The following is a 25,812-nucleotide window of genomic DNA, read 5'->3' as shown; positions in this document are numbered from 1 at the left end:
TGATGTTCTTGTTTGCATCAAGTACATCTGTGCTGCTGTTCAGTTTGCTTGAGTTGCTTCCTAGGAACTGTTGCCTGCCTTTCTGCTTCTTCATGACAGGTTCTTCAGTGCATTTGTTACTGCCAATTTATCTGCATCATGCAGATTTTCCCTGCTCTATTGCACAGCATTGTACAAGCATCTATGAAGAAAATTTACTCTATCCCAGCCAAAACCTTGACAATAATCATGCCTTATTCTATGCCACTTACTTCATGCTCAGGTCATGTGCTCTTCAATGCATCCTCATTAATCACCTTCCTTTGATTAATACACAGATATTATTCCACCAGTGTATGGACTACACCTGTGAAATGTCCATAAACATCCACTGAGGTCTCAGTCCATGACTCAGTGTCTATGTGTTGTGATTACTTGGGGCAGAAGTGACCTGGCATTACTGGGTGCCAGAGCCATTTCAGGTTGGGTCTCTGCTGCACTTGCACTGCTTCCTGTGAGGCTCATCTTGTTTTAGCTCAAGCAATTCCTTCAATAGAAGGACTTTCTGTAAAATGCAAATCAAGTCATGGGTTGCAACAGTTTAAAGATGCATCATCTATTATAGTCACCACCTTCTTGCCTATTGGATCAGGCCACAGGGCTTTAGATGGCAGTGAACTCCTCTCATTCCTGCTCCAGCCTGGGCTTGTCTATTGGCCATGGTCCATCCAGAGACCTGCTGGGTCTGCTTTATCCGTGGTTACAGATGCCTCGAGGTATTCTGACGTGGTCTTGATCACAGATGGTGCAAGGTGTGCTTGCTCCTGTATGGAGACTCATCCATAGGTCACAGTCCCTCTGACTTGAGTTTCCTCTGGAGTTCCAGCTGTTGCCATTCAGTACAGTGTGCAGGAATGGCAGTGAGGTGCTGTTTGCGAGCCCAGGCTCATGGCCTCTGCTATCAGAATGTTCCCAGGCATAGCCAAGCAAGATCATAAAAAGGCGAGCAAACAGCAAAAGAAAAAGCAGCTGCTAATGAGCACTGGACTGTAAAGCAAGCAGGCCTTGTGACAACCATGGGAGCATACCAATTAGCAACTAAAGAGCTGTAGCATCTATAAATTTGGTTTAGCACTTCAGTTCCTGATGATGACAGATGTGATTGTTCGTGCCTTGTGTTTGGATGCCAAAAGTCCTGTGGCTTAACTCTGCAGTCAACTCAGCATAACACAGATGTTCCCAGGTGGTATGGGGGAAAGAACTGGAAACGTAGGAGTGTGGGAAGTCATTGGTTGGTATCAGGATCGTTTGCTGATAAAGCAAAAGCCATGTGCACAAGCTCAGCGAAACAAGGCTGCTCGAGGCTTCCCTGCAGCAGGTGGGTATTCAGCCACTTGAGAGCAGGGCTTATTGTGCAAAATGGTTTATCATAGGAACATAGAATGGTCTGGGTTGAAAAGGACTACAATGCTCATCCAGTTCCAACCCCCTGCTATGTGCAGGTCGCCAACCAGCAGACCAGGCTGCCCACAGCCACATCCAGCCTGGCCTTGAATGCCTGCAGGGATGGGGCATCCACAACCTCCTTGGGCAGCCTGTTCCAGTGCCTCACCACCCTCTGTGTGGAAAAACTTCCTCCTAAAATCCAACCTAAACCTTCCCTGTCTCAATTTAAGACCATTCCTTCTTGTCCTATCACTATCCGTCCTCCATAAACAGCCATTCCCCCTCCTATTTATACGCTTCCTTCAAGTACTGGGAGGCCACAGTGAGGTCTCCCCATGGTCTTCTCTTCTCCAAGCTAAACAAGCCCAGTTCCCTCAACCTTTCTTCACAGGAGAGGTGCTCCAGTCCTGTGATCATCTTAGTGCCCTCCTCTGAACTTGCTCCAAGAGAATCACAGAAACACCAAGGTTGGAAAAGACCTACAAAATCATGCAGTCCAACCATCAACCTGTAACCAATAGTTCTCACTAAAGAGCTCTACATCCTCCTTGTGCTTGAAGTTATTGGGAAGACAGACAAATGCCATCACTCCCAATGCCTCCCCATCATACCAGTCTTTACAGAGAAAATAATCTCTCAACTGTAACCACGACATTACATATATTGCCTCAGCATCTAAACTGAGCTCTCTGGCTGAGGGTGCTGCCTGCTGCATAGAGCCAAAGATGAGAACCATGGCCAGGAGCAGTAGGCCAGGCTTAGGGATATTCCTGTTGTTCACAGTAGGATCCAGCAATGCTCTGGTACATGCTTTCTCCCCACCCTCAGGGGTGTGTATAACATTCCAGTTGTGCTGTTGCATTTGTCTAGATTACACTAGAGGACCTGCTGAGCAGCAGTTCTGGTGGGAGATGAAGGTGCACTGATGAGATTGCATGGACTTTTGGCAAGCAGAACTGACTTGTGAAGGGCTGCTTTACAGTTTTAGAGTTTGAAGCTGCTAACGCCATCTTCAGCAACCAAATAAGTCACTTGCTTCCAGGAGTCACTTCCACTTTCCACAGTGAAATTTATTCATGGAAGTTTGTGTTCTTGTCAGGCATTCTTCTATCTTTATCTTTGGTCTTGAGAAGAAATCTTTGAACCATTGGAGACTTACAGCATCGTTTCCTGGTGTTGACATCCTGTTCTAGTTGTATACAAGGACTGTGTTTATTTAAGAATGTACAAAACTTGTTTCAGGGCGAGGCGCTGTGCCCTAAGACCAGATCCCAGTGTTTCAAAAGCTGTGCCTCTGGCTGTGCCCCTGCTGCTTTCTGTGTAATCTCTGTGAGACAAGCCAGGATGTCTTTGTCAGAAACAGGTGGAAGAGAGCAGGGTAATTCTGGCTGATGTTCTGCAGTCTGTCATTGTTGTCAGACACAGACCTGGCTACTGTGAAAGAATGCTGTCTGCCTTGACAGCAGAATTTTCCTTGCATTTAAATAAAAGCATCTGGACTTGCAAACTGGCATTTGCAGGTCTTTCAGTCAGTCCATCTGCCAGCTAAGCATAAGGCCGTTTGCTTTTTGGAGCTTTGTCAGGAGCTTGGCTTACTATCATCTCAACAGGAAACTGCTGTTGGGTACCTTGTGCAAAATATCTGAGATTAGGTTGGCAGTGCAGAATGTTAATAGGGCCTGGGACAGAACTTTACCTGCCAGACTCATGTTTGTGGGAGGCCAAGAAGCACCAAGCAGGAATGTATTTGCTTTTATAGTTAAAGGGTTCTAGCACCCCTCTAGCAGGGAGGGGTAAGAGCCTTGATTTTTTTTCAGTGACAATCTGCTGACTGTTTTTTGTTTAAACTTCATGCAGGTGAAAAAGGAATTGGCAAAACAACTGGGAAGAAGTTGTGTTACAAAGGCACTACGTTCCATCGCGTGGTTAAAAACTTCATGATTCAGGGTGGGGACTTCAGTGAAGGTAAAATGTGTTCTGTGGAGCAGACATTATCATCCCTGTGGTTATAATGTAACTTTAGAATACAGCATGTAAATATTAAAATGTCTTGAAAGAATTATCATTGGTTTTCTGTTTCTTTATTAATTGTTGAAATTCTAACGTTTCAGCTGAAGTTGATACTTTAGAAAGAATTCTTAATTTAAAGAAGAAAGCAGCCTTGCTAGACGTGATAACAGTAGAGCAAAATTCCAATCTAAACTATAATATTGCTGCTTTTCATGTCAAAAGATCTTCCTTGTGCCCTGTATCTTGAGGTCTTATAAACTGATCTAACGTATATAAACTGTAACTGATAAAATGGACGTGGTGGATGACTATCTTGTGTTGATGGTCAAGTGGAAGTAAAGATAACATAGCTACTTCCTTATCTCATTGTGGTGGTCTCTCTGAGCAGGACAAGATTGTTGATGATGCCTACTGTTGGCTTTTTTGCCTGCTGTTGTATTTTCTGTTGCTGCTGCTTCAGCAAACAGCAGGGAGAATTAGCCTTTAGAGCCACGCTTCAGGCTTTCTAGTGTTCAGAGGCACAAAAGCAAGTCTTCATTTTCAATATTCTGAGTGTCAACAAGATAATGAACTGCATAATGAACGGTCCTGCCTTTTAATTAAGGGCCTTATGCTTAGCTATTAGTAACTGGCTGGAGTATCCTGGTGTGTTATAAATTGGCACACATGATGCACAACGCTTTTTATAAACAGAACAAAAGGTTTAATTTGTGTTTTTTAATGCACAGGTAATGGAAAAGGAGGTGAATCTATTTATGGTGGCTATTTTAAAGGTAAGAGCAAGTATATTTTTACAGATTCTCAATTCCGTTCTGAGAAGTCTTGATTCCCAAGATACTTAATGAAAAGAGGTCTACTTATAGATCACCTTTTGCATGAAACTAATATTGCATGAGAATTATTTTTATATGCATGACTTTCAGATAGTTTTATTTTGTAATATTTAACTTTAACTGACAATTAATTAAGGCTAACATTATTGGTTAAACATGACTTTCAGCATGGAGGTTAGGCAACTTTATTCATGAATAAACTCCTATCTTCCTGCCTAAAACTGTCAACATATTCTTTTGTTTATAGAGAATGTGGTCTTTTGCAAAATGAAAAGGTAAGAGACAAAAGCTCAGTAACACAAATTCAAACTCTGTTCCCTTGTACCTTCCCTAGTAAATACATAGACAACTGATACATCCGTTTGTAGATGGATATCTGTGTTGCTTGGAGAAATGAGGAGTTCTGTGTCTAACCTTTCTGAGGGTTAATGACTTATTCTGAGAGAACACTGGCATAATTTTCAGTTCTAAACAATTTTTTCTTCTTTTGTTAACGTCCCTTTTCTCCCCTTCCCTATTGAAGGTTTGTATTTTTGGTGTTCCTTTTGAAGTGTTTGTTTATATGCTACACAAGTTTGCTTTTCTTGCAAAGAGTTTTTAAATGTATATTTACCTCTTTTTAAAAACAGTTGTTGGAAGGAAAATGGTGAGTTTATGAAGTATTTATTTAAGGACATAACCTTCTTTCTTGCTACAACAACAACAAAAAAACAGATAGTTACTGTGGTATTGAAGTGTTAATAAGATGTTCCTAGGGTTTCTTTCTAAAGAGTGCACTAAAGGTGGTAAGTTCTAAACATGCAGTATTGTGCTTTGATATATAATCTTAAAAATAACAGCTTCTTATGCCCAAACTGTAATTTTTACCTTTGAAAAGGAGCTTCAGAACAATATCTGGTTTTGTACTGTGCCGTGCAGCCAGAAGTGCTCTTTAATTCCCTGAATATAAAATGCATGTTTAGTTCAGTCTTAATTGCTTTTCCATTGAGGTTGAAGGAAGAATGTATTCTTTAGATTCTCTTTCTGGTAGTCAGGGTTTTGTTTATTCTTGTGTGTTTTGGGGCATCCAGCTTGGAATGGATGGGTTTCTCTCTTAAAGTTCCATGCCAGGGAAATGGCTGTTTCACTGGGTGCCCATGAATAACAGTGTGGTGTACATGAGGGCTCGTTTTGGGATCACCTTTACATTCATTTTCATTAGAGATGTCCACAGCATTGCTGTAACTTTATGTATAAAAGAATGTTTTCTGTCTCATGAGTGTTTCTGCTGTAACTTTTGAGAGGCTTAATGTAGATTTCTGTTCTGTTTCCAACCTGTTCAAGTTTCTTTAGCAGCGGAAGAATTTCTCCTTGTAGTAGCCATAAGTTACTAAGAAAATCTGACTTGTGTTCCTTGTCAGGGAAAATCTGACAAACATATTTTTTCTTCAAACAGATGAAAACTTTATTCTCAAACATGACAGAGCGTTCCTTTTGTCAATGGCAAACCGAGGGAAACATACCAATGGTTCCCAATTTTTCATGTGAGTAGATGTGATTTGAAGGTTGAGCTTTTGTTAAACAGAGGAGCGCTGTTCATGAGAAAGATGGTATTGCTAAATTATCTCTAATGATGTTATCCACCTTACTTTGAATAGGCTTGAGTGGATACCTGCAGAGCTCTAATAGGAAACAACAGTTACCACGAGTTGCATGGGGCATTCGTTTGGGTTAGAAGTGGGTCCTGTGGGATTACTCCTTGTTCTTTGTTTTTTTTACCCTGAAATTATGGCTTTGCTATTGTGCTTAGTGTCCAAAAACAGATTCTTTGGTTTTGTATTGTACCAACCAAATCTTCACAGAGTGCTTGTGAATTACAATGCTGAGCATTGTACGTAGGAGGCAGCAAGGTCTATGATAAAGATGGCCTGTTTGTTTTTGCATATGCTATTTAAATGATTTCCCTTGAGAGACAAGGTTTTTTTTAATTATTTCATTCTGGGGAGGGGGACCTCATTTAGTTTTGTTGTTTTTCTGCTGGAGTTTCTGTTCCTGATGTAATTTTTTTTCTATACTGTTGAATAATACTGTTCACATGTGTACACTAATTGTCATGGTCCCAATGCTGTAGAAAATAATGTGCTGAAAATCAGGTTTTCCCACATAATCTTAAAGAAACAAAAATGAATCCATTCCTATATATAGCCACGTCCTGTTCAATTGCAGAACACAACATTTCTGTCATGGATAAATGCTCAGGTGTGATGGCAGTCAGGCTCTTTTGATTGAAGTAGTTGCATTCTGGGTCCAGTATTTAACAGTTTGTATTTGGGAAGATGTGGTTCATAACTTTGGGCTGGTGCTAAGAACTTTCATTAAGAAACAATGCTGGTGTTTTTAAAATTAAATTCTCCTGTAGTTGCTTAGCTGTAAAAAGCTCTTTTTCTTTGCCATCTTTCTTGGGGGATGAGTGAATGGCGCTTCACTGTCTGCAGTAAAGGAGAAAATTCTCCTGAAGAGTATTCCTTTTCTTTTTGTTGCCTGAAAAAGAGCTTCAGTATGACACAATGAAGTTCAGATAAGAGGCATTTTTAGGTCTCTTCCTAAAGAATGCCCTAAAAATGGAAAATTAATAAGAAACCTAAAGAGAGTCTTTCACAGTTCCTACTGTTCTGACTTTTCAAAGAGAGAAAATCATGTCAAGAGCTTATTTTCTGTTAGCCTCAAAGCAACTTTTAGGTGATATGCTTCCTTACAGCAAATCTGAATGGAGATAGATACATATATACATATAATATATATATCTATATCTATATACACACACTAATATGAGAAACAACCCCTGTACAAAAAAGAACCTGTGGTTTAAAAAGCACTCTGCAGAACACTGCTTTGCTGTTTATCACTTGCTGATACATCTTTTGATTCACGTTACAATTTTCCATTTTTAAGCTTATCTGAACAAAATACATGAAAACTTAATGGTGCTACATCTATCAAGAAGCTGTCATTTGAGGGCTCTAAAGTTTCTTTTTGCTCCTGTATTTAATTCAGATGTCTTCCCCTTTCACTTTTAGCAGTAGGCTCAGCTTACTTGCTCAATTAAATTTAATGTACTTAATGAACATCCTGTCTCTCGCCATGCAAAGGAACATCCTAAGCTTGTGTTAGATGCTAAATTATAATTTACATAGGACAGTAAAATGTGAACAGTGCTTGAGAGTGCTTTCATTAAAGTGAAATTATTTTGAAAGGTACTTATATCCTTCAAAAATTCTTTTTCTTGGCTGTCCTGTAGCATATTCAAATGTCACCAGTTTACCTTAGGGTTACACAAATGAATCGTATGCAGGAGTAAATTCCCAGATTATCAGTGAGGTTCAGGTGGGCTGCTGTGCAAGTCTTTAATGCACGTTGTAATGCTGTATACTTGTGTGACCCTTCTGACCAGGGCTTTTTAATGCATGCAGTAAATGTTGTTTGAGATATCCTTGTGTACTTCAAGACAGGGCATGTAGATGCAGTGGACCATCCACAGGACACCCAGCACTCCTGGAGCAGCAGCTGGAAGCCAGCAGGGGATAGCACAGGGCTCCGGATGGCCATTGACATTGTCCCTAGCTGAGGTGGCTTCACACTGATGGGCAGCGAAACTCTACTATGCCACGCTGTTACTGCCCTTCCTTGACTAAACAGGGAGAGAAAACATGAAGAAAAGCTCGTGGGTTGAGATAAAGACAAGGAGATCACCTGTCAATTAACCATCAGAGGCAAAACAGATTCTACATGAGGGAGATGAATGTAGTTCATGGACTACTGTCAATAGACTAGAGCAGTGACAACTAAAAGCCCCTTCCTTCTACTCACCCTCTTCCTCCTCGTGGCACAGAGGAGCAGGGTCAGTCCGTAATACGTGGCTTCTCCCACTCCTTCATGGTTGCTCTCTGTCCCTGCTGCACCTGGAGATGTGCTCTGTGTGGTGCCCATGGGCTGCACAGGGATAGCCTGCTCTGCCATGGGCCTTTCCTGGGCTGCAGGGAGCTTCTGCTCCATGCCTGGAGCACCTCCTGCACTGACCCTGGTGACCCCAGGGCTGCTTCTCTTATTTCTCACTCCTCTCTCCCATCTGCAGTTGCACAGCCTTTTTTATTTCTGAAACCTGCTCTCCCAGAGCACAACCAGTATTGCTTATGGCTTAGCTCTGCCTAGCAGCAGGTTGCTTTTGGAGCAGCTGGAGCTGGCTCTGATCTGGCATGGAGCAGCTGCTGGGCTCTGCTCACAGAGAGCAGCTCCCCACCACCAAAACCTTACCTAATACTTTTGCAGATGCCTTTTTTAATATAATCAAGTTTGTGCATTTAAGCTGAATGCCAGCATTGGCCTCCAACACTGCAGCTTATCATGGGAGTGGGTGTGATTACAGCATCCATAGGAGAGTGCCCCATGATGGCAGATGTGCATATATACAGTCAGTGAGAAGGTCAGGTTCATTTTCAGGAACTTGATCTGTGAATAGTAAGGATGGATGGTGAAACATTAGACCAACAGTCTGTATTGTTACACACTTTTTCTTTTTAAATGGTGGAGCTTGGTTTCTGCTTCACAGTATATAGTGTTTGGATTTCAAGATTCAGAATAGGAGACAGCTACTAAAGATGATATCTAGACAGCTACTAAAGATGATATCTAGTCAGATCTAGATTCTGACTTAAGACTTGAGAAAGTAATATATTAAAGCAGTTATTCTTGCTTGCTGACATTTGTGTGGTTACTTTAGGGAATGTACTGTGTGTTCCTACGGATTTTCTTTAATAACATAACTTACTTCCTTTAAACTGAAATTAAAATGTTATACTCAAAGGAATGCCCAATTCTTCAGCAGTTTGTGCCAAATGTAGCAAATAGGGAATGCAACTAAGTTAATTTGTAAGTCTTTGTTCAGCTGAGATTGAAATAACAGGGAATCTTGAATATATGTCTTTATTTGCTCATCAAATGCACTGTCCCTGCTTACTGCACTGAATGTCATCAGGAATGACTATCTTTGTAGGAACTAATCAGGCAGTGAATCTCCTTGACAGACTGCATTAGCAAACTGGTCACCATGGGACTCAAAGTCATTAAAACGTGATCTGTGGTGATCAGTGATGCAAGTGAAGTTAGGGAGTGTGAGTGTAGAGTTGGGGGAATGAATGCAAGGCATCGCTAGGAGCTGGCAAGGTGCAGAATTAGAGCAAAGGGAGCACATATATCATAGAATGGCCTGGGTTGCAAAGGAGCACAATGCTCATCCAGTTCCAACCCCCTGCTATGTGCAGGGTCACCAACCAGCAGCCCAGGCTGCCCAGAGCCACATCCAGCCTGGCCTTGAATGCCTGCAGGGATGGGGCATCCACAGCCTCCTTGGGCAACCTGTTCCAGTGCCTCACCACCCTGTGGGTGAAAAACTTCCTCCTCATATCCAACCTAAACCTCCCCTGTCTCAGTTTAAAGCCATTCCCCCTTGTCCTATCACCATCCACCCTCATAAACAGCCGTTCCCTCTCCTGTTCCCTTCAAGTACTGGAAGGCCACAATGAGATCTCCCCACAGCCTTCTCTTTTCCAGGCTAAACAAGCCCATATCAGAAGTGCTATGTTTGATGCTCATTGACTGTTCCTCTCAGAGAGAGCAGTTGGGTTGAAAGGAAAGGGCTTAGCTACAGCAGGATTGGTTTTTGTGGATATGTGCTTCAGATATGCCAGGCCTGTTCATTCGTGTCTGTAGAAGCACTCCCTGCTCTGACAGAATGCATCGTGCTGAAATGATGAGGGATGCACAGGCTGTGTCCTTTTGTGCTATTGGAGTTGGAGTTTCAATTCCCTGTAACCAAAGGCATCTTTTATAGTGTACTATTGCACGATTGTGTTGAAAACAGTTTTAAGACGACTGTTTATAAACAAGCTTTTGATATTTTCAGGTAGCAGCACTGCTTATTTTTCTATGAATTAATGTTTTTCAGAACCGTCAGTTACTTAAAAAGTGTTCTGAAAACAATATTATGTTTATCCTTTTTTTTTTAACTACCTCATTTCCATGTTGATAAGGAATTTCTTGGATGGGGGTAGTTTGATAAGAGCCATGCTAGAATCACTTTCTTTTTCCCTGTAGTCCAGTACCCATTTTGGACTGTTGCTGAAAGTTTTATTATTATTATTAATTTTATTACTGTTACTAATGGGAGTGAGGGGTACCTCCAGAGCATTATACAAATGCAGCTTATGTCTTCATGTCACTTAGTTAGAGCTGGAGAGATGGTAAGCCTGTTCTTGGATGGTCAGCACAGCAGCTGGGTTCCTGTTGGGTGATGCTTTTTGCAAGCTCCTTGTTGAGCTGATCTGATGAAGGTTCCTTGGCTCTTTTGAGCACCTGTTGTGCCCGTGGCCCTGCCCAACCTTATGGGAAGATTGTAATACAAAATAAGTGCACCTCTCATGAAAGTGATTATAGAAAGTACTATAGAATTTGTGAGTCTGTTGACTTGACGGGTGCACATACTCAACTTTTCCTCTCTGAAGTCATGCAAAACCATGCGTTTACTACAGAAGCAGAAATGTGAATGTGCAGAATGAATACAGAAGCATAAAGAAAGCAGTGGGAGTCAAATAACTATCCAACTTCTTAGTTGTCATTTGGAAGCTTTTGATAGTAATTGAATTACTGCCTTGTTGTTTAGTTGTGTGTTAGCTTCAGTAATTGAGGAATACGTTCTTTCTGCAACATAAAGAAGAGTCCCAGGTTTTGTTCCTTACCAGCTCAGACAGTGTTGAGTTCTTGCCTTTGTGTTCAAAAGCCATTTATTTAGAACCTGAGGCTGTTTTGATATGTTAGATTCCCACCTCGATATTGAGATTATTGTCAGTGTAATGTGTCTCCCAAGCTCCTTTCCCTTTCCTCAAAACTAAACAACCTTTTGGTTCAAACATTCTTTGAATGTGTGGTGTGCCTAGTTACTGAATGTAAATAAACTAACCTCTTTGAAATGCTAAATGATAGATGAAATCAATGATGAGGATTTTACAACTGACTTCTGAATGTCACTGACTTCTCAAAAGTGCCTCATATCTCAAGGTTTCCAGTGTGCCACACCAGGCGTTTTTCTGAGCAGCTGTCCCTTTTTTCTTTCTTGCAGATGAAACAGCTTTGAGCTGATTGTCGTACAGTTTACAGAGATACAAAAGTGAACAAAATCAATGGAAGGTGCTGATTTTGCAGTATTTTTGAGCAAAAGTGCTGTTTGTGCACTTGGCACGCAGGCAGATCCCAGTGGTTGGATTGAGACTGACATGGAAGTACAGCCCATGCAGAAGCATTCACTGGATGCTTGTATTTGTAGTATGTTACAAAGGGATCGTTTCACTTTCTCCCTGCTTAGATGCGTGGATAATTGCTGATGCATTTTTTTAAATCATTGCTACCCTTCAGAATTGCACCAGCATCAGTTGGTGTGTTTTTTCCCCTTAGTGTCTGCAGTGTTCTTGTTTCTCTACACTTCTAAGCACAAGCTTAGTAACCATTCATGTATTTTAGAGAAAGCAGCTTTTGTCTTATTACACAGAACTTTCATAGTACAAGGAAGATGTAAGTTAATTATGGATTGTATAAAGCTGTGGGCTTACCAACACCTTCCATTTGTAAATCAAAACAGTTAAGGGCCTCCATCCTATGAAGCACACGCATAGAATCATAAAATGGCCTGTGTTGAAAAGGAGCACAATGCTCATCCAGTTCCAACCCCCTGCTGTGTGCAGGTCGCCAACCAGCAGCCCAGGCTGCCCAGAGCCACATCCAGCCTGGCCTTGAATGCCTGCAGGGATGGGGCATCCACAACCTCCTTGGGCAACCTGTTCCAGTGCCTCACCACCCTCTGGGTGAAGAACTTCCTCCTAAAATCCAACCTAAACCTCCCCTGTCTCAGTTTAAAACCATTAGGGCTTGGTTCCACTGAACACAGATGTAACCACCAGCACATCAACAGACCCACTGAAGTCAGTTATTCTTTTGCTTAACGTTGTGCATGTGTTCTAACACTTGTGCTGGATTGAGCCTTTCAGAGGGGATTGGGAGGATTCTAACAGTTTATCTTTCTCATAGTTTATGCAAGGAAGTTATTTCTGTAGTTTTGTGTTGTTCAAGAGAACTGACTGTAGTTTTCAAAGTGCCTTGTATTCTAAAGAAAATTTAGAGCCCTCTTTTTAGGCATCCTTGTTCTGCATACAACTTGATTAATATTAATTTTAAACTTGTATTTAATAAAACATAGACTCAGTTTTGTCTGAAAATGTATTACAATTTATTTCTGCCATTTTTGTGTAAAATTTACAGAAACAGTGTTACATCGTGCGCTCCAAAGGTAATGTCTCATTCCTCTAAGGCTGTGTCCTTTTTCTCTTTCTGTTTTTAATCTTTCTTGTTTTTCTGATCATATTGTTATGTGCACTGAGTCCTTTGCTAGGCCTCAGGTTCTTGGGGGGGTGGGCAATAACACGCTTTTACCAAAAAGATGCTCTTCTCTTCAGCAGTACCTTAAACCAATTTGCATTGCTTTGGATGAATAGAGATATTTGTCCTTCTGCAAATAACTTGGAAAATAGTAGCTATTTGTCAATGTTTCATATTATCAAACTTCTGTAGAGAAATGTTTTAATGAAATACTATTTCTTGGGAGGAAATGATCATAACTCTAAGCTTCTGTAGTGCCAAAGTAGTAAGTAGGTTTTGTCCTGATGGAGTTTTATGGTCAAGATTTAAATGTTCAAGAACAGATAGTTTGACATGCTCTAATAAAGTGCAAATGTTTGCAGGCTAATTGCAGTGCTACAACCCTGGCCTTGAGATGAGAGAACGTTCAATAGAACAATGAGGAGTTTGGTTTCTGCTTCCCTTTGGAAGTGATTTAAGTTGCCTAACTCCTTTTGCATCTTGAAAGTTTTCTTCTTGGTAATGCTTTTCTGTGTGCTTTCCTATCAGAAGCAGGCAAATGAGAAGAATACTGTCCACTTTTTCTATCGGCACAATGAAAAGCTAAGTGGCTTTACCAGTGACCAAGCTTTCTTGTCAAGGACTAAGTTGAGTTAAGATGAGTTAAATAGTTTGCTCAATTGGTCTCCAAGTGCTGCTGCAAGGCACGGCAGGAGCACATTGCTCCAGCATTCATATCAGGGGTGTCTGAACTTGTTGCTTTCTGTAGCTGATTCTAAATGCTGAGTCTCATTTACTGTTGCTTTCACTGAAGTAACCCACTCCTACCACTGCTTTAAACTCCGCTTTATAATTATGCCTGCTTACAGTGTTCACTTAACAGCAGGTCATTATTGCAGTTAATTTTACTGATAGAACTTCCAAAGCTGTGAGAATGTTTCATTTTGCAGCAAGATGCTGAATTAGTGAGGGAAAAACAAGGAATGCCCCACTGCTGAGAAATGAAATTTCTTGATAGCATCTCTTTCCCTGCATATAAGCTAAAGAGGTTCTCCATAATATTAGGGTTATGGAAGCAGGTCTGGTTGGTGTTTGGAGCCTAAAGAAATCAGAGTGTAAGCACTTCTGATGGGCACTTCCACCTTTTGCATGCATGCCAGCACTGCAGCATCTTGTCAAATAATAGTTGAAAGTAGAGTGCAGCCATGTGCTTGAGCACTATTTTATTATAGCAGTGAAAGCCTGACTTCATCGTACCAGGTCTGTGTTACTGTAAATGTAGAAGCATATATGCCCTGTGATATTTTTATACTGGGGGATAGTAATACAGTGAAAGGAAGCCAGAAAGACAAGGTAGTGCCTGGGGAAGAGAGGAAGAAAATACTTTCCAATAAGAATTTCAGATATAAATGATTCTGATGAAGTAATTTGCTTTCCTTTTTAGAGAAGAGCATAGAGAGGTACCAAGTCATAGTGTTACTATCAAAAAGTTGAATCTTAAGATATCTTTACAGGTGCACAGCCTTGAATATTCAATTTAAATCCAGCCTGGAAGTTTAGTGTAGCTGCCTCCAATGCCTATTATCAGAGTGCACAAAATGTAATGCAGTGCCATTTTCCTTCAGGCTAGAAACTGCTAAATGTGGGAACCTGAAAAATAGAAGGCAAGTCTGAATTTATCACAGAAGTAAACTGCAGGGCACCATGTAATGTCTGCTTGCACTGTGCTGCTGTTGCTTTTGGGAAGCCTGTGAGCTCATCAGCTGAAGTACTTTAGTCCTGGCAGTTAAAGATAGTGCTGCTTTGTATCCTGAGTCATGAGGCCAGTCAAGTAGGTGGAAATAGGAAAAAAAAAAAAGAAAAAAAAAAAAAAAAAGCAAAAGCAAAGAATCTATCACATATGATAACTCTGTTTTCCCATTTCTTTTTTAAATAAAACTGACTCCAAAGTGACCACGTAGCGTAAAAACAATCAGAGAAACATGTAGATTTCATTAGTTGCCCAATATTTATTTCCAAGTTGTATCTTCTCTGTGAATAAAGATGTTAGTTATATTTAAATGTGTATTTAAAGAGACTTGAATATTTTTTGTTGCATGCATGAAATGGTATTTGGTACAACTTTCAAGTATGCACAGTTAGCTAAACTTTAAGCAAATTTTGATGTAAAAGATTAAAAAAGAGCCTGTGTCTCTAAGCTGTAAGACTTTTTAAATTCCATGATGTAACTGATTTTTTTCACTATTTTGTCTTACCTTCACCTTTTTTTTTTTTTTTCCCCGTGCCATTCTTCTCTTACTTCATCTGAATCCTTGATTTTTGTTTTACCATCTTACCATCTTGCTGTTTGTCAAACAGAACAACAAAACCTGCTCCTCATCTTGACGGGTAAGAATATTTCCATTTCTTCAGTGATGAATGAAGTTGAGATTACTGATGAGTCTTCACATGTATTGGAAGTAGAAGCATAGAATCACAGAATGGCCAGGGTTGGAAGGGACCTCAGGGATCATGAAGCTCCAACCCACCCACCACAGGCTGGGCCACCAACCTCCATATCTAATAGCAGCCCAGGCTGCCCAGGGCCCCATCCAACCTGGCCTTGAACACCTCCAGGGATGGACGGGGCATCCACAGCCTCTCTGGGCAGCTGTTCCAGCACCTCACCATTCTCACATGAAAGAGCTTCCCCCTGACATCCAACCTCAAGCTTCCCTCCCTCAACTTCAAACCATTTCCCCTTGTCCTGCAGTTATCTACCCTTTCAAATTGTTAATTCCCCTCCTCTTTGTAGGCTCTCTTTAGGCACCGAAGGGCTGCAATGAGATCACCCTGCAGCCTTCTCTTCTCCAGGCTGAACAAGCCCAGCTCCCTCAGCCTGTCTTCATAGGGGAGGTGCTCCAGTCCCCTGATCATCTTCGTGGCCCTCCTCTGGACCCTCTCCAACAGCTCCCTGTCTTTCTTGTACTGGGGGTCCCAGACCTGGACACAGTACTGCAGATGGGGCCTCAGGAGGGCAGAATAAAGAGGAACAATCACCTCCCTGTCCCTGCTGGCCACCCCTCTTCTGGTGGAGTCCAGGATATCATTTGCTTTCCAAGCTGCAAGTAGAGATCAATGGGAAAACCAATGCTTAGTTCTGTGAAAGATTACGTAGCAGAAAAAGATGGAAAATTAAAGTTTGAGTTCTATAAAAATTCCAAACTACAACTTATTTCCTAAAGCTTGAAAGTTTGGAAGGCCCAAAACCTTCCATAGTCATTTATTTAAACCTTAGCCCACAGTTCAAGTGACAGGGTAATTGCAAGAAGGAAAAAGAAATGTGGTATGGTAGAGCTGAATTAGAGATTCATTAATTATAACTGCCTTCAGTGTTAGTGGGAACGTGCATGCTGAGTTTGCATAGACCTATAAATGCTTCATCTCTGGGGAAAGTGACAATTTGTGACTATCTTTATTTCATCGCCTGGTGCTCAGCATTTCAAAAATAGAAGGCTTGGTTAGAATTGATGACCTGTTCACAGTGCCCATTAGAAGAGAGTGAAATGGTATCTAGTTGAAGCAAAACACAACTCCTGATCATGTTGCATGAAATCTTAGCGTTGCTGTCAATGTAAAAGTAATTTTGAAAAGCCTTGTTTTTAAATGTAATATTTTTAAGAGCCAGATGAGCCCAGTGAAGCTGAATGTTTCTGGTTGAGAATGACTTTTTAAATCTGAAATTCATTGGAAAAAGATTACAGCAATATATAAATGCTTGTACTTCCCAACTGTTTTATTTCTGCAGCGTACACGTTGTCTTTGGACTGGTTATTTCTGGTTTTGAAGTAATAGAACAAATAGAAAATCTGAAAACTGATACTGCCAGTAGACCCTATGCAGACGTACGAATTATTGACTGTGGGGTCCTTGTTACAAAACCAGCAAAAGATGGTAAGCATACATAAGCTGAAGTTAATTGAATGTTGACATTGTTTTCAGAGTCTAAAAACTATGCCAGCATCTAAAAATCAGTGAATCTATCAAATCTTAATTTGGCTCTAATGAGTCTTCAAAATTCAGAGGTTGGTGTAGGCAAGCAAGGCACGGGAAAGGAGGTTCTTTGACCTCAATCTTTGTGCCTTAGAACTTGCATGTCTGCTTCCTCTTCTCCTTAATTAATCTTTGTGTTTAATGTTGTACACTCGAAAAGTAAGTAGAAGTTATTTTTCAGAGCTTGAAAGATAGTTGTACAGTCAGAAGCTTTTCTTGATGGGGGATTTTGTGCTGTTTCTCAAGGCTTATTTTAATGTTAATATGTGCTGTAAAGGAAGTCTACTTGATTTTCATGAGAATTCATAGGAAATAAATGATCTTAGGTGTGTCTTTAGGGAATTGTCGTAAAATGTGAGTTGTTTGGAGGTAAGATTGTTGTGTTTTTTTCATTTCAGTCTTGTGTTTCTTGAAGGATAGCGGGGTTTTTTGTCCTGTAGAGAGGAAAGAACATAGAGGAGGAGGATGCAGAAAGGATACCAAAACTTGTGATGTAGAATCACAGAATCCTTACAGTTGGAAGGGACCTTTAAAGGTCATCTTGTCCAACTCCCCAACATCTGAGTGTTAACTTCACTTACAGACCTCCACTGCACACCTTTAAAGTGCTTTGGCTTTTCAGTGATGCATCTTGCATGGCAGAAGTGGTGCATAGAAAATCTTACAGTTCACTTGCTAGCAAACAAAGGGATTTTTTTTCAACCATCCTTATTGAAAAAATGCATGATCTTATTATAGTGCTTTATGCTAGATGCAATAAAATTCACATAAATGTATTTTAGCAGACCTCACTGTGAAAGGTTTACATGCTGAGCTCCTGGAGGAGTACGTGCTTTTACATATGTAAAGTTGTATACCTTCTGTATGTATGCAGGCTACATGTACACACTGTAAATTTAAAATATGTGTTTCTAAGCTTTGGAGAAGAAGAAGAAAGTGTGTTCTGACTCAGAAGCTTCAGACTCCTCCTCCAGTGGATCAGACCCCTCAGAAACTTCATCTGAAAGTGAAGCTGAAGATGAAAGAAGCAGAAGAAGAAAGCGTAAAAGAAGAGCTAAAACCAAACAGTCAAGAAAACGGAGGAAGGAGGAGAGGAAGAAAGAGGATCTGAGAAGCAAGAGAACCTCAAACCAAAGATGGTGACTAGTTTCTTAAATTTAAGAATTTCAGGGAAATTTGAGAAACTTTCCTTTTTCATGAACTACTCATGCAATTAATCTGAAGGTGCTTTTATTCTGGAAGTTTGGGCTCCATCCTTCCTTCAGCATAAAATGAGTTAATGAAACGCATTTTGTTTTCGAAGTCATCTGACAGCTCGTTTCATCATGTGGGCTTATTTTGGGAATTCACCCTGGAAAGTGGTGTTTGTCAGTTGATTCTGAATTATAACCTTACTTTTTTCCTCTTAGCAGCCTTTCTGACAAGAGCGATGTAACAGAAAAAACAGTGGATGTCAGCACAAAGAGGGATAAGCCTGTGGTACGTCCTGAAGAAATTCCCCCAGTGCCTGAAAATAGATTTTTGCTGAGAAGAGATGTGCCTGTTGTCAGTACAGAACCTGAAACGTAAGGAGCATTGTTATCTAATTATGTTGACTTTATTGCTGGAAATTATGCGTAAAACTTTCCCACTAATGATGTATTTCCAGAACTTATAGCAAATAATGGGTGTAGTATCAGCATTTCTAGATCAGGTACTTTAAGCATTCTACTTTGAGTATTTCTTTGGTAGTTTCCTTTCAGAGTGGTTTGGGTTTTTTTTTTGGGTTTTTTTTTTTTTTTTCAGTGAAACCTCATGAATTCATTTCATTGAACTGTAAGGATCATGCATATCATGGCTTTAAACTCAATTACAAACACTGCATACATTGTTCATTAATTCAAGAGGAAATTTTGCAACAAAAAACACTAAATATGTCACTGCAAGGCAAACTTGAGTGAGAAAAGTGATGTCTCAGCTTCTTAGACTAAAGGGAGAAAATTTAGTGCAAAATCAGTGAAACAGAGTCCTAGAAGCAGTCTCTAATTTAGAGAACAGGAGACTGGTTTTGTGGAACCAAAGTCATGCATTCCCAACTTACTTCCTGTTTAGCGTGCCTGATAAATCACAGTTTTTTTTCTCCCAAATTTCTTCACTTTTGAATTCATATGGGCACAGTCCTGAACATATGTAAAAAATTTAATCCCTTTTTTGTTTTTTTCTTTAAATTTGGTTAACTATATAATCTTTTGTAAGCTTTTTCTTGAAGTGCTACACGTTTTCAAAGCCTTATCTGCTTCTTTCAAGGATGTTGTACAACCTCTATAAAAAGGAATGCTGAATTACCTCTTGTTGCTGAGGAAGGAAACAAGGTTTTAGAACTTGTGGATTGTCATGAGCTGCCATTCTCTATGCTGAGGCATTGTTGTGTAACAGCCAAGATCCTGAAGCTATTCTTTCTGTGTTGTCTTAACAATTTGTTCACCAAACACAAGTTAGCCTATTGAGAAAATCCACTTCAACAGCTTCAACAGAGTACTTTGCAAGTTCATCATTAGCATTTATTTATCAGGAAAGGAAATCAGACCTGCTGAGCAGGCTGAAAACCAGTGTACATATTGGTTTGCCTTTCTCTACAGATCTGTGCGTGGCTGACTTTTTGGAATATCATTCACTAAATTCTTAGTTTTACCCTATCAAAGTAGATTGTGAAGATATTTTGCATGATTAATATTAGTTTTAGGTTGAAATTAAAATGGTTATGTGTGGGTTTATTTGTGTAAGCTCATATTTTATTAATTTATGTAGGAAGCTTCTTGATGCTACTCCAGTTCTAACTGACCAGAAACCATCAGTGTCTAAATCTGGACGAAAAATTAAAGGAAGAGGCACAATAGTATGTGATTTCCTTTTTTCTTTCCTCTCATCCAGAGTATTTTCTCTGACCTCGAACTTTGAATTTCCTTTAAGGCTCTGTGTGATGTTGCTGCTGTTGTTGACTGCTGTAGATTCAAGCTTAGAAGTTTGAAATATTGTTTGTTAAGTACTTCATTTTAGAATACTTTTTCCCCATCCTTCTTATTAATGTCCTTTTTGCGTAAACACTGTTTGGGAAAACAAATGCATACTCACTCATGAGTGGTTTCCAACATAAGGAAGCTTCAAACAAAAGAAAATTATTTATTTCTAAAGACTGAAATTAATTCAGCAAAAAAAAATCATCCTAGTTGAACCACAAGATCTGAAACAATGAGAAGTGACATGAGCTTGCGCTCTCATCCCCTTGCATTTTCTCAGTGTGCCTATGAAACACTGGGGCTGGAGTAGAACCAAAGAAAAGACTCTTCTACAGCATCTGATGCATGAACAGCCCTTTCTGATGCACGTTCTGGTGATTGTGCACACAGTGCTGGGAAGCAACAGTATTGCTAGCAAGTTTGGCAGGACCACTTAAACTGTTAGTTCTGCTTTTTGACATTTGAAGTATATCTTTTGTTTCTTTTTTTTTAAGCTACTTAATGTAGCTTGTCAGATTTCATCTGCTCAGCTACTTGAGATGGAGCCCATGTAGTTTCACAGGCAACACTGGTGGGCAAGAAGTTAGTTTTTTGCATTGCTAGTAGAGAAGGCTTTTTTACAAGTATACAGACTTGGTCCATTTATTTTTCTGCCTTCCTCTGTGAAGACTGTCACCGTTAGACTTTTTTTCTGCTTCAGTGCTCTGGTAACCTCAAGGCTTTTGCATTAGTGCCATTCTTCTTAAGAAAAGTTTTCTTGTCTCTTCTTTTATAACCTAAATCACAAGCCCAAAATACTGTTGTTTTTCAGTGAATAGAAAAGGGAGAGAAAATAAAAACATCTTTCCTAAATGTGCATTTGGTCCTTCAGTGGATGACCTTAAGTATATGTAATGATTAATCTACCTATCTAGCTGAAGACACATTTCACTAGGATGGCTTTAGCCAAGACTGCCCTGAACATGATTTTTCTTCTGTCATAGCACCGCATTTGAGGAATATCTTTTTAGCTTTGCATCCTTGTGAAGCAAAGATTTTAAACCTCAAAATTATTGGCTGATGGCTCTAAGATGAAACAAGGTACTGTAGTGGTTGGGCCGCAGCTGAGTGCCTCTTCTTCCCTTATTTTCCAGCCTTGACATTAAATCTGATAGCTGTTGTCCTTGATACATCTGACAACTTTCATTTGTATTTGACTCTTGTGATATCCATTAAAGGAAACCTTTGAAATACAATGTTTTGAAATATTTATGTAAGCAGAGATTTCTGGAAAACTAACATAGCACTGAGTAGAATTGGCTTTTGCTAGGAACTTGGGTGCCTGCATCTTGTTTTTCCTAATTTTGGCATCCTCTCAGGAAAAGTAAGAGTGACAATAATAAATAATACCAGAAATAATTTAAGCCTAGCAGTTAGAGGAACGTATTTTCTGCAACCTCTAGTAGTTCATTTAGCCAACAGCCAACTTCTCAAGGTGCTCATTTGTAGTTTTGAATTCTCTTAGGTTCCAAAGGGGGAACAACACCTTTTTTTTTTTTTTTCTTTTTTTTTTTTTCAAGCAGTCATTGCTTCAGAAGAAAGAGTAGGGAATCTCCAGGTCTCAATGTCAGATGCTCCTTGCTTTCTTACATGAAGAGAAAGAGGCTTGAGAGTTCTGCCTGAAGTTATCTGAATTCTGTGTAAATCAATACATTTGTCTTTCTCTTTTTGTATTGGCAGACAAACTGTTGTTTTTTTCCACATACTGTTCTACTAGTGGCTCAAAATAATTGAGTAAAACCCAGAAGTTTTTCTTCTTTGTTAATTGGATTGAGGAGCATCTAATTTCCTCATATGAGTTACTTAAGTGTGCATCCTACTGGGTAATGGAAAATAATGAGTTAGCAATATTATGAGTGCTTTGCTGCTGCTGCAGGAGAAGCTCTTGTTGCTCATTTGAGTGTTGTGACTAAGCATCATTTTTTAGCATGAAGCTTCATTACACTTTTTAAAAAGATTTTTTGCTTGTAAGATATTAACCTGACTGCCCATTCCTGAACAGCAGTGACTTGAAATAGAGCTCATCTTAACGCTTAGAAGAAATTTAGTGTCTATTAACTGAAGTGAAACGTCTGTTCTTTAGTATCATGGGGGAAAGCAGTTATTCAGTTATCTGCAGTAATTATGATGCACCAAAAGGTGCTCCATAAAGGGAATTTGACTTCTTCCTAAATTCTTCCTTTTATGTTTAAAAGAACCAACACCATCCTGCTTAAGCTTTGAGAACTGCCCTCAGAGAATGAAAATACATTTAGCTATGTAATCTGGTCTCACATGTAGGATATATGAGTGCCCAAAGTGGATGTTTTTGGCAGAGGATTCATAATTTGTGTTCTTTGTGACGGTTTGAGAATAACATCGTGTGGTTTGTGTTATGAAGATGCATGCAAAATCTTTATGAGGCACCATACACTTATGTATTGTTCAGTCTTCTTTAGAGGAAACTAAATTCTTGAATGACTTTTCTTTACCTTTGCAGCGATATCACACCCCACCTCGATCACGGTCATGTTCTGAATCTGATGATGATGAGAGCAGTGAGACTCCTCCTCACTGGAAAGAGGAAATGCAGAGATTACGAACATATAGACCACCTAGTGGAGAAAAGTGGAGTAAAGGCGATAAGTAAGAGCTTTAATACAAATATATGATGTCTTTTTTTTAATTATTTCTTTTAACACAAATTGGTTTTGTAGATGTTGCGTGTTGTTCTTTTTTGGCTAAATAAAATTTGTAAAAATATCTTTGTATTTGGCATCTTTCCATTTCTAACATTCTGCATTTGAATGGAATCTTTCTTAAAGCCTTTCTGGTTCAGTTGAATGCATGCTGAAAAGGCATAATGTCATAGAATAATTTTTTTCTGTTGGTGCAATTGGAACAATTCAAAATGCAGTTTTCTAATAGCAAATGCAGGAATTTTTACAGTTCTTAAGCTTCATTAATTGCCTTGGGGCAGAGGTGGAGGGGAAACACAAAGTTTTTAAAGTAATTTTCACTTAATGTGGTGCTTGCTTGTTTTTTCAAGGTTAAGTGACCCATGTACAAGCAGATGGGATGAAAGGAGCGCGTCACGGAGATCAAGATCTTGGTCACATAACGGCTACTCTGATCTGAGTACTGTGAGATACTCCAGTCACCACAAAAAGCACAGAAAAAAGAAAGTGAAACATAAAAAGAAGTCTAAAAAGCAAAAGCATTTCAAGAAGCACAAGCAAACTAAAAAAAAGAAAGCATCAGCTTCATCAGAGGTAGAATCCTCACGTTCATTCAGGAAGAAAAAATCATCTTGTGATCGTGAGAGGAAATCTCGTTCTTCTTCATTGTCTTCTAGACATTCATCCAGAAGAGACTGGTCTAAATCTGATAAGGAAGACCAGAGTTCATCAACTTTTTCAAGCAGAGAGAGTCGGTCATACTACAGGTCCAGGTCCAGATCCAGATCCAGATCTAGGTCTAAGTCAAGGTCTTATTCCCAAAGAAGTTCCAGGTCAAGATCAGCCTCTAAATCATCGCGTTCTCGAAGTAGGTCAAGATCAAGTTCTAACCCTAGGCATCAAAAGACTGTTTCCAATTCTCCACGAAATATTTCAGCACGATTAAATGAAAGTAAGTTGAACAAGCCTTCTGACCCTGTAAGAGCAGTTATACTACCAAGTGATAAAGTTGTCATCCCACCAGTTGTCCCAGAGACCCTCCCTGTAATACCCTTAAGTGATAGTCCTCCACCTTCAAGGTGGAAGCCTGGACAAAAACCATGGAAGCCATCTTATGAGCGAATTCAGGAAATGAAAGCTAAAGCAACCCATTTAATACCCCCCCAAACTAATTATAATTTAGTAGTTATTAAAGAGGCTAACACATCTTCGTATCAAAAGCAACAGGGGAGTTCTGATAGCGATCGAAGCGGCTATTCCAAATATCGTAGTGATAAAAGCTCAGATAGTTGGCAGAGATCAAGAAGCAGGTCCTCTCGAAGTAGGTCATACTCCAGATCTTACACAAGATCTAGAAGTCTGTCTAGCTCAAGGACAAAATCTCGTTCTTCTGGCAGATCACCATCACCGAACAAATACCGCAGTGACAGGTCAGGGTATAGTGAGTCAACATCCTATTTTTCCCTTAGTGATGATGATAGGCACAGAAGCAAAAGAAAATCTGCATCAGGTGATCAGAACGCTCGTTCTCTGAAAGTGAGGCAAGAAACAAGCTCTGAAAGTACCCTTCCTTACAAGGATACGAAAGACTATGATGAGTCTTCTCGAGGAGTGAAAGAGAGTGACAGTTTATCATCTTCAGACTTCTCTACTGACAGTGAGCGTTCTGGTAAAGTGAAGGGAGCCCAAGAAAAGGAAGGCCATTTTCAGTTAGAAGGAGATGCTCAGCAACAGGATAAAAATACCTTCCGTTCTGTGAGAGGGGAGGAGAAATCCAAGTGTGAATGGGATGGTGATCATTCTAAAAAGAAAGCAGTTAAAGAGCAATCTTCTGAGCAACCTAGAGGTGGTGCAAAAAGTAAACAGAAATCCTATTCATGTAGTAAATGGGACTCTGAGTCAAACTCGGAAAGGGGAGAGGCTCATCGTGGTAGGGGAGATTCCAGACCCTCGTCTGATAAAGAGGAAGGAGAGGCCACATCAGGATCTGATACAGAACTTAGTGTTACCAAAAGGAGAAAAACAAAATCCAATTCCTCAGAAGGTGTTCTGGATTCTGATAGTGCATGGAAAATAAGTAAACAGTTACCATCTTCAGAATCTGAGAGTTCTCATTCTAACTCAACACATACCAGAGGAAAGTCAAAAAAACACAAACACGAATCGAAAAAAACTCTTAAAAAATCACATTCCAAAAAAATAAAAGAAAAATCCAAAGGGAAAAAAGAGAAAAAACACAAAGTTCAGAAAAGAAAAGAAGTGTTTCACTGGCAACCCCCACTGGAGTTTGGTGAAGAAGACGAAGATGATATAAATGAAAAGCCAGTTATCAAGGATGACAAAGAAAAGCAACTTACCACGGCTGTGAAGGATAAAAACCAAGAAGCTTGTGAAAAGGATAAAATGGTCAAAGACAAAACAGGAAATGGTGAAAAACCTTGTGCAGATGAAAACCTGCTAGTTAAAAATACTACTCCTGATGCCTCACCAAATCAAAATAAACTTAATAAAGATAGCATCAATCCAAACACTTCAACCAGTATATTAAACTCAGGAATAAATGTGAGTACTTGCAATAATGAGACTAAGCATGCTGAAGAAAGCAACCAGAATGGATTGGATGTAATTCAGACAGATGACAACATGGAGATTTGTACTCCAGATCGTAACTCACCAGGGAAGGTGGTTGTGGACACTTTGTCTCCTGTCATTCTCACTGATAAACCTCAGAGTTTAGGTGCTAGTATAAACAAAGATTTACAGACCTCCGAACAAGATGCTGTCAAACCAGGAAACAACATTGCAGACTTCATTAATATTAAAGAAGAAGTAGGTAGGCAAGAAAATAACTCCGTTCCTGCGTCCAATGCTAAAGACTGTAGTTTGAAAAATGAAATTGCTGAAAATACACAAAGCAATTCAGTTGATAACAAATGGAAGCCCTTGCAAGGTGTTGGTAATCTGCAACCAGCTACAATTAGTACTGCCACAGAAGTCAAAAATGTGGCTTCAGCACCAGAGGCTAAGCCAGCAGGTTTGAGAATTGAAATAAAAGCTAAAAATAAAGTAAGGCCTGGATCTCTGTTTGACGAAGTCAGGAAGACAGCACGGCTAAATCGAAGGCCACGGAACCAAGAAAGTTCCAGCGAGGAGGAGTCTCCAAGTAGAGATGACAATAGTCCATCCAGGAGCCTCAGTAGGTCTCGAAGTAAATCTGAATCTAAATCCAGACACCGAACACGGTCTGAATCGTACAGTCACTCAAGAAGTCGATCCCGAAGTTCTACATATTCTTACAGGTAAAAAGTTTGTGTGTTCACAGCCTACCACGTTAACTTTTCCAGTATTCTCAGGCATGTTTTTCTTTCTCAGCTTAAGTTT

The 25,812-nt window shown here is 39.9% G+C and overlaps 1 protein-coding gene across 6 annotated transcripts in view; it reads left to right on the top strand.

The window, feature by feature from the left end:
• Positions 1 to 25,812, top strand: part of NKTR (natural killer cell triggering receptor) — a 41,123-nt gene that overhangs the window by 9,821 nt on the left and 5,490 nt on the right. For 3 of the 6 annotated variants that reach the window (XM_031607857.2, XM_031607854.2, XM_031607855.2), the window contains exons 4-13: positions 3,283 to 3,390; positions 4,164 to 4,208; positions 5,704 to 5,791; positions 15,066 to 15,095; positions 16,495 to 16,640; positions 17,656 to 17,878; positions 18,149 to 18,304; positions 19,527 to 19,614; positions 22,254 to 22,399; positions 22,803 to 25,730. In XM_031607857.2, the coding sequence (XP_031463717.2) occupies positions 3,283 to 3,390; positions 4,164 to 4,208; positions 5,704 to 5,791; positions 15,066 to 15,095; positions 16,495 to 16,640; positions 17,656 to 17,878; positions 18,149 to 18,304; positions 19,527 to 19,614; positions 22,254 to 22,399; positions 22,803 to 25,730 (3,958 nt within the window). Of the gene's footprint in view, positions 1 to 3,282; positions 3,391 to 4,163; positions 4,209 to 4,515; positions 4,544 to 5,703; positions 5,792 to 15,065; positions 15,096 to 16,494; positions 16,641 to 17,655; positions 17,879 to 18,148; positions 18,305 to 19,526; positions 19,615 to 22,253; positions 22,400 to 22,802; positions 25,731 to 25,812 lie in introns of those variants that run through there. The other 3 variants (XM_031607858.2, XM_031607856.2, XM_031607859.2) reach the window with 2 other exon arrangements.

Source organism: Phasianus colchicus, chromosome 6, assembly GCF_987193195.1.
Source record: "Phasianus colchicus chromosome 6, bPhaCol1.hap1.1, whole genome shotgun sequence".
Classification (NCBI taxonomy): Eukaryota; Metazoa; Chordata; class Aves; order Galliformes; family Phasianidae; genus Phasianus; species Phasianus colchicus.
This window is presented reverse-complemented; position numbering and strand designations above follow the sequence as displayed.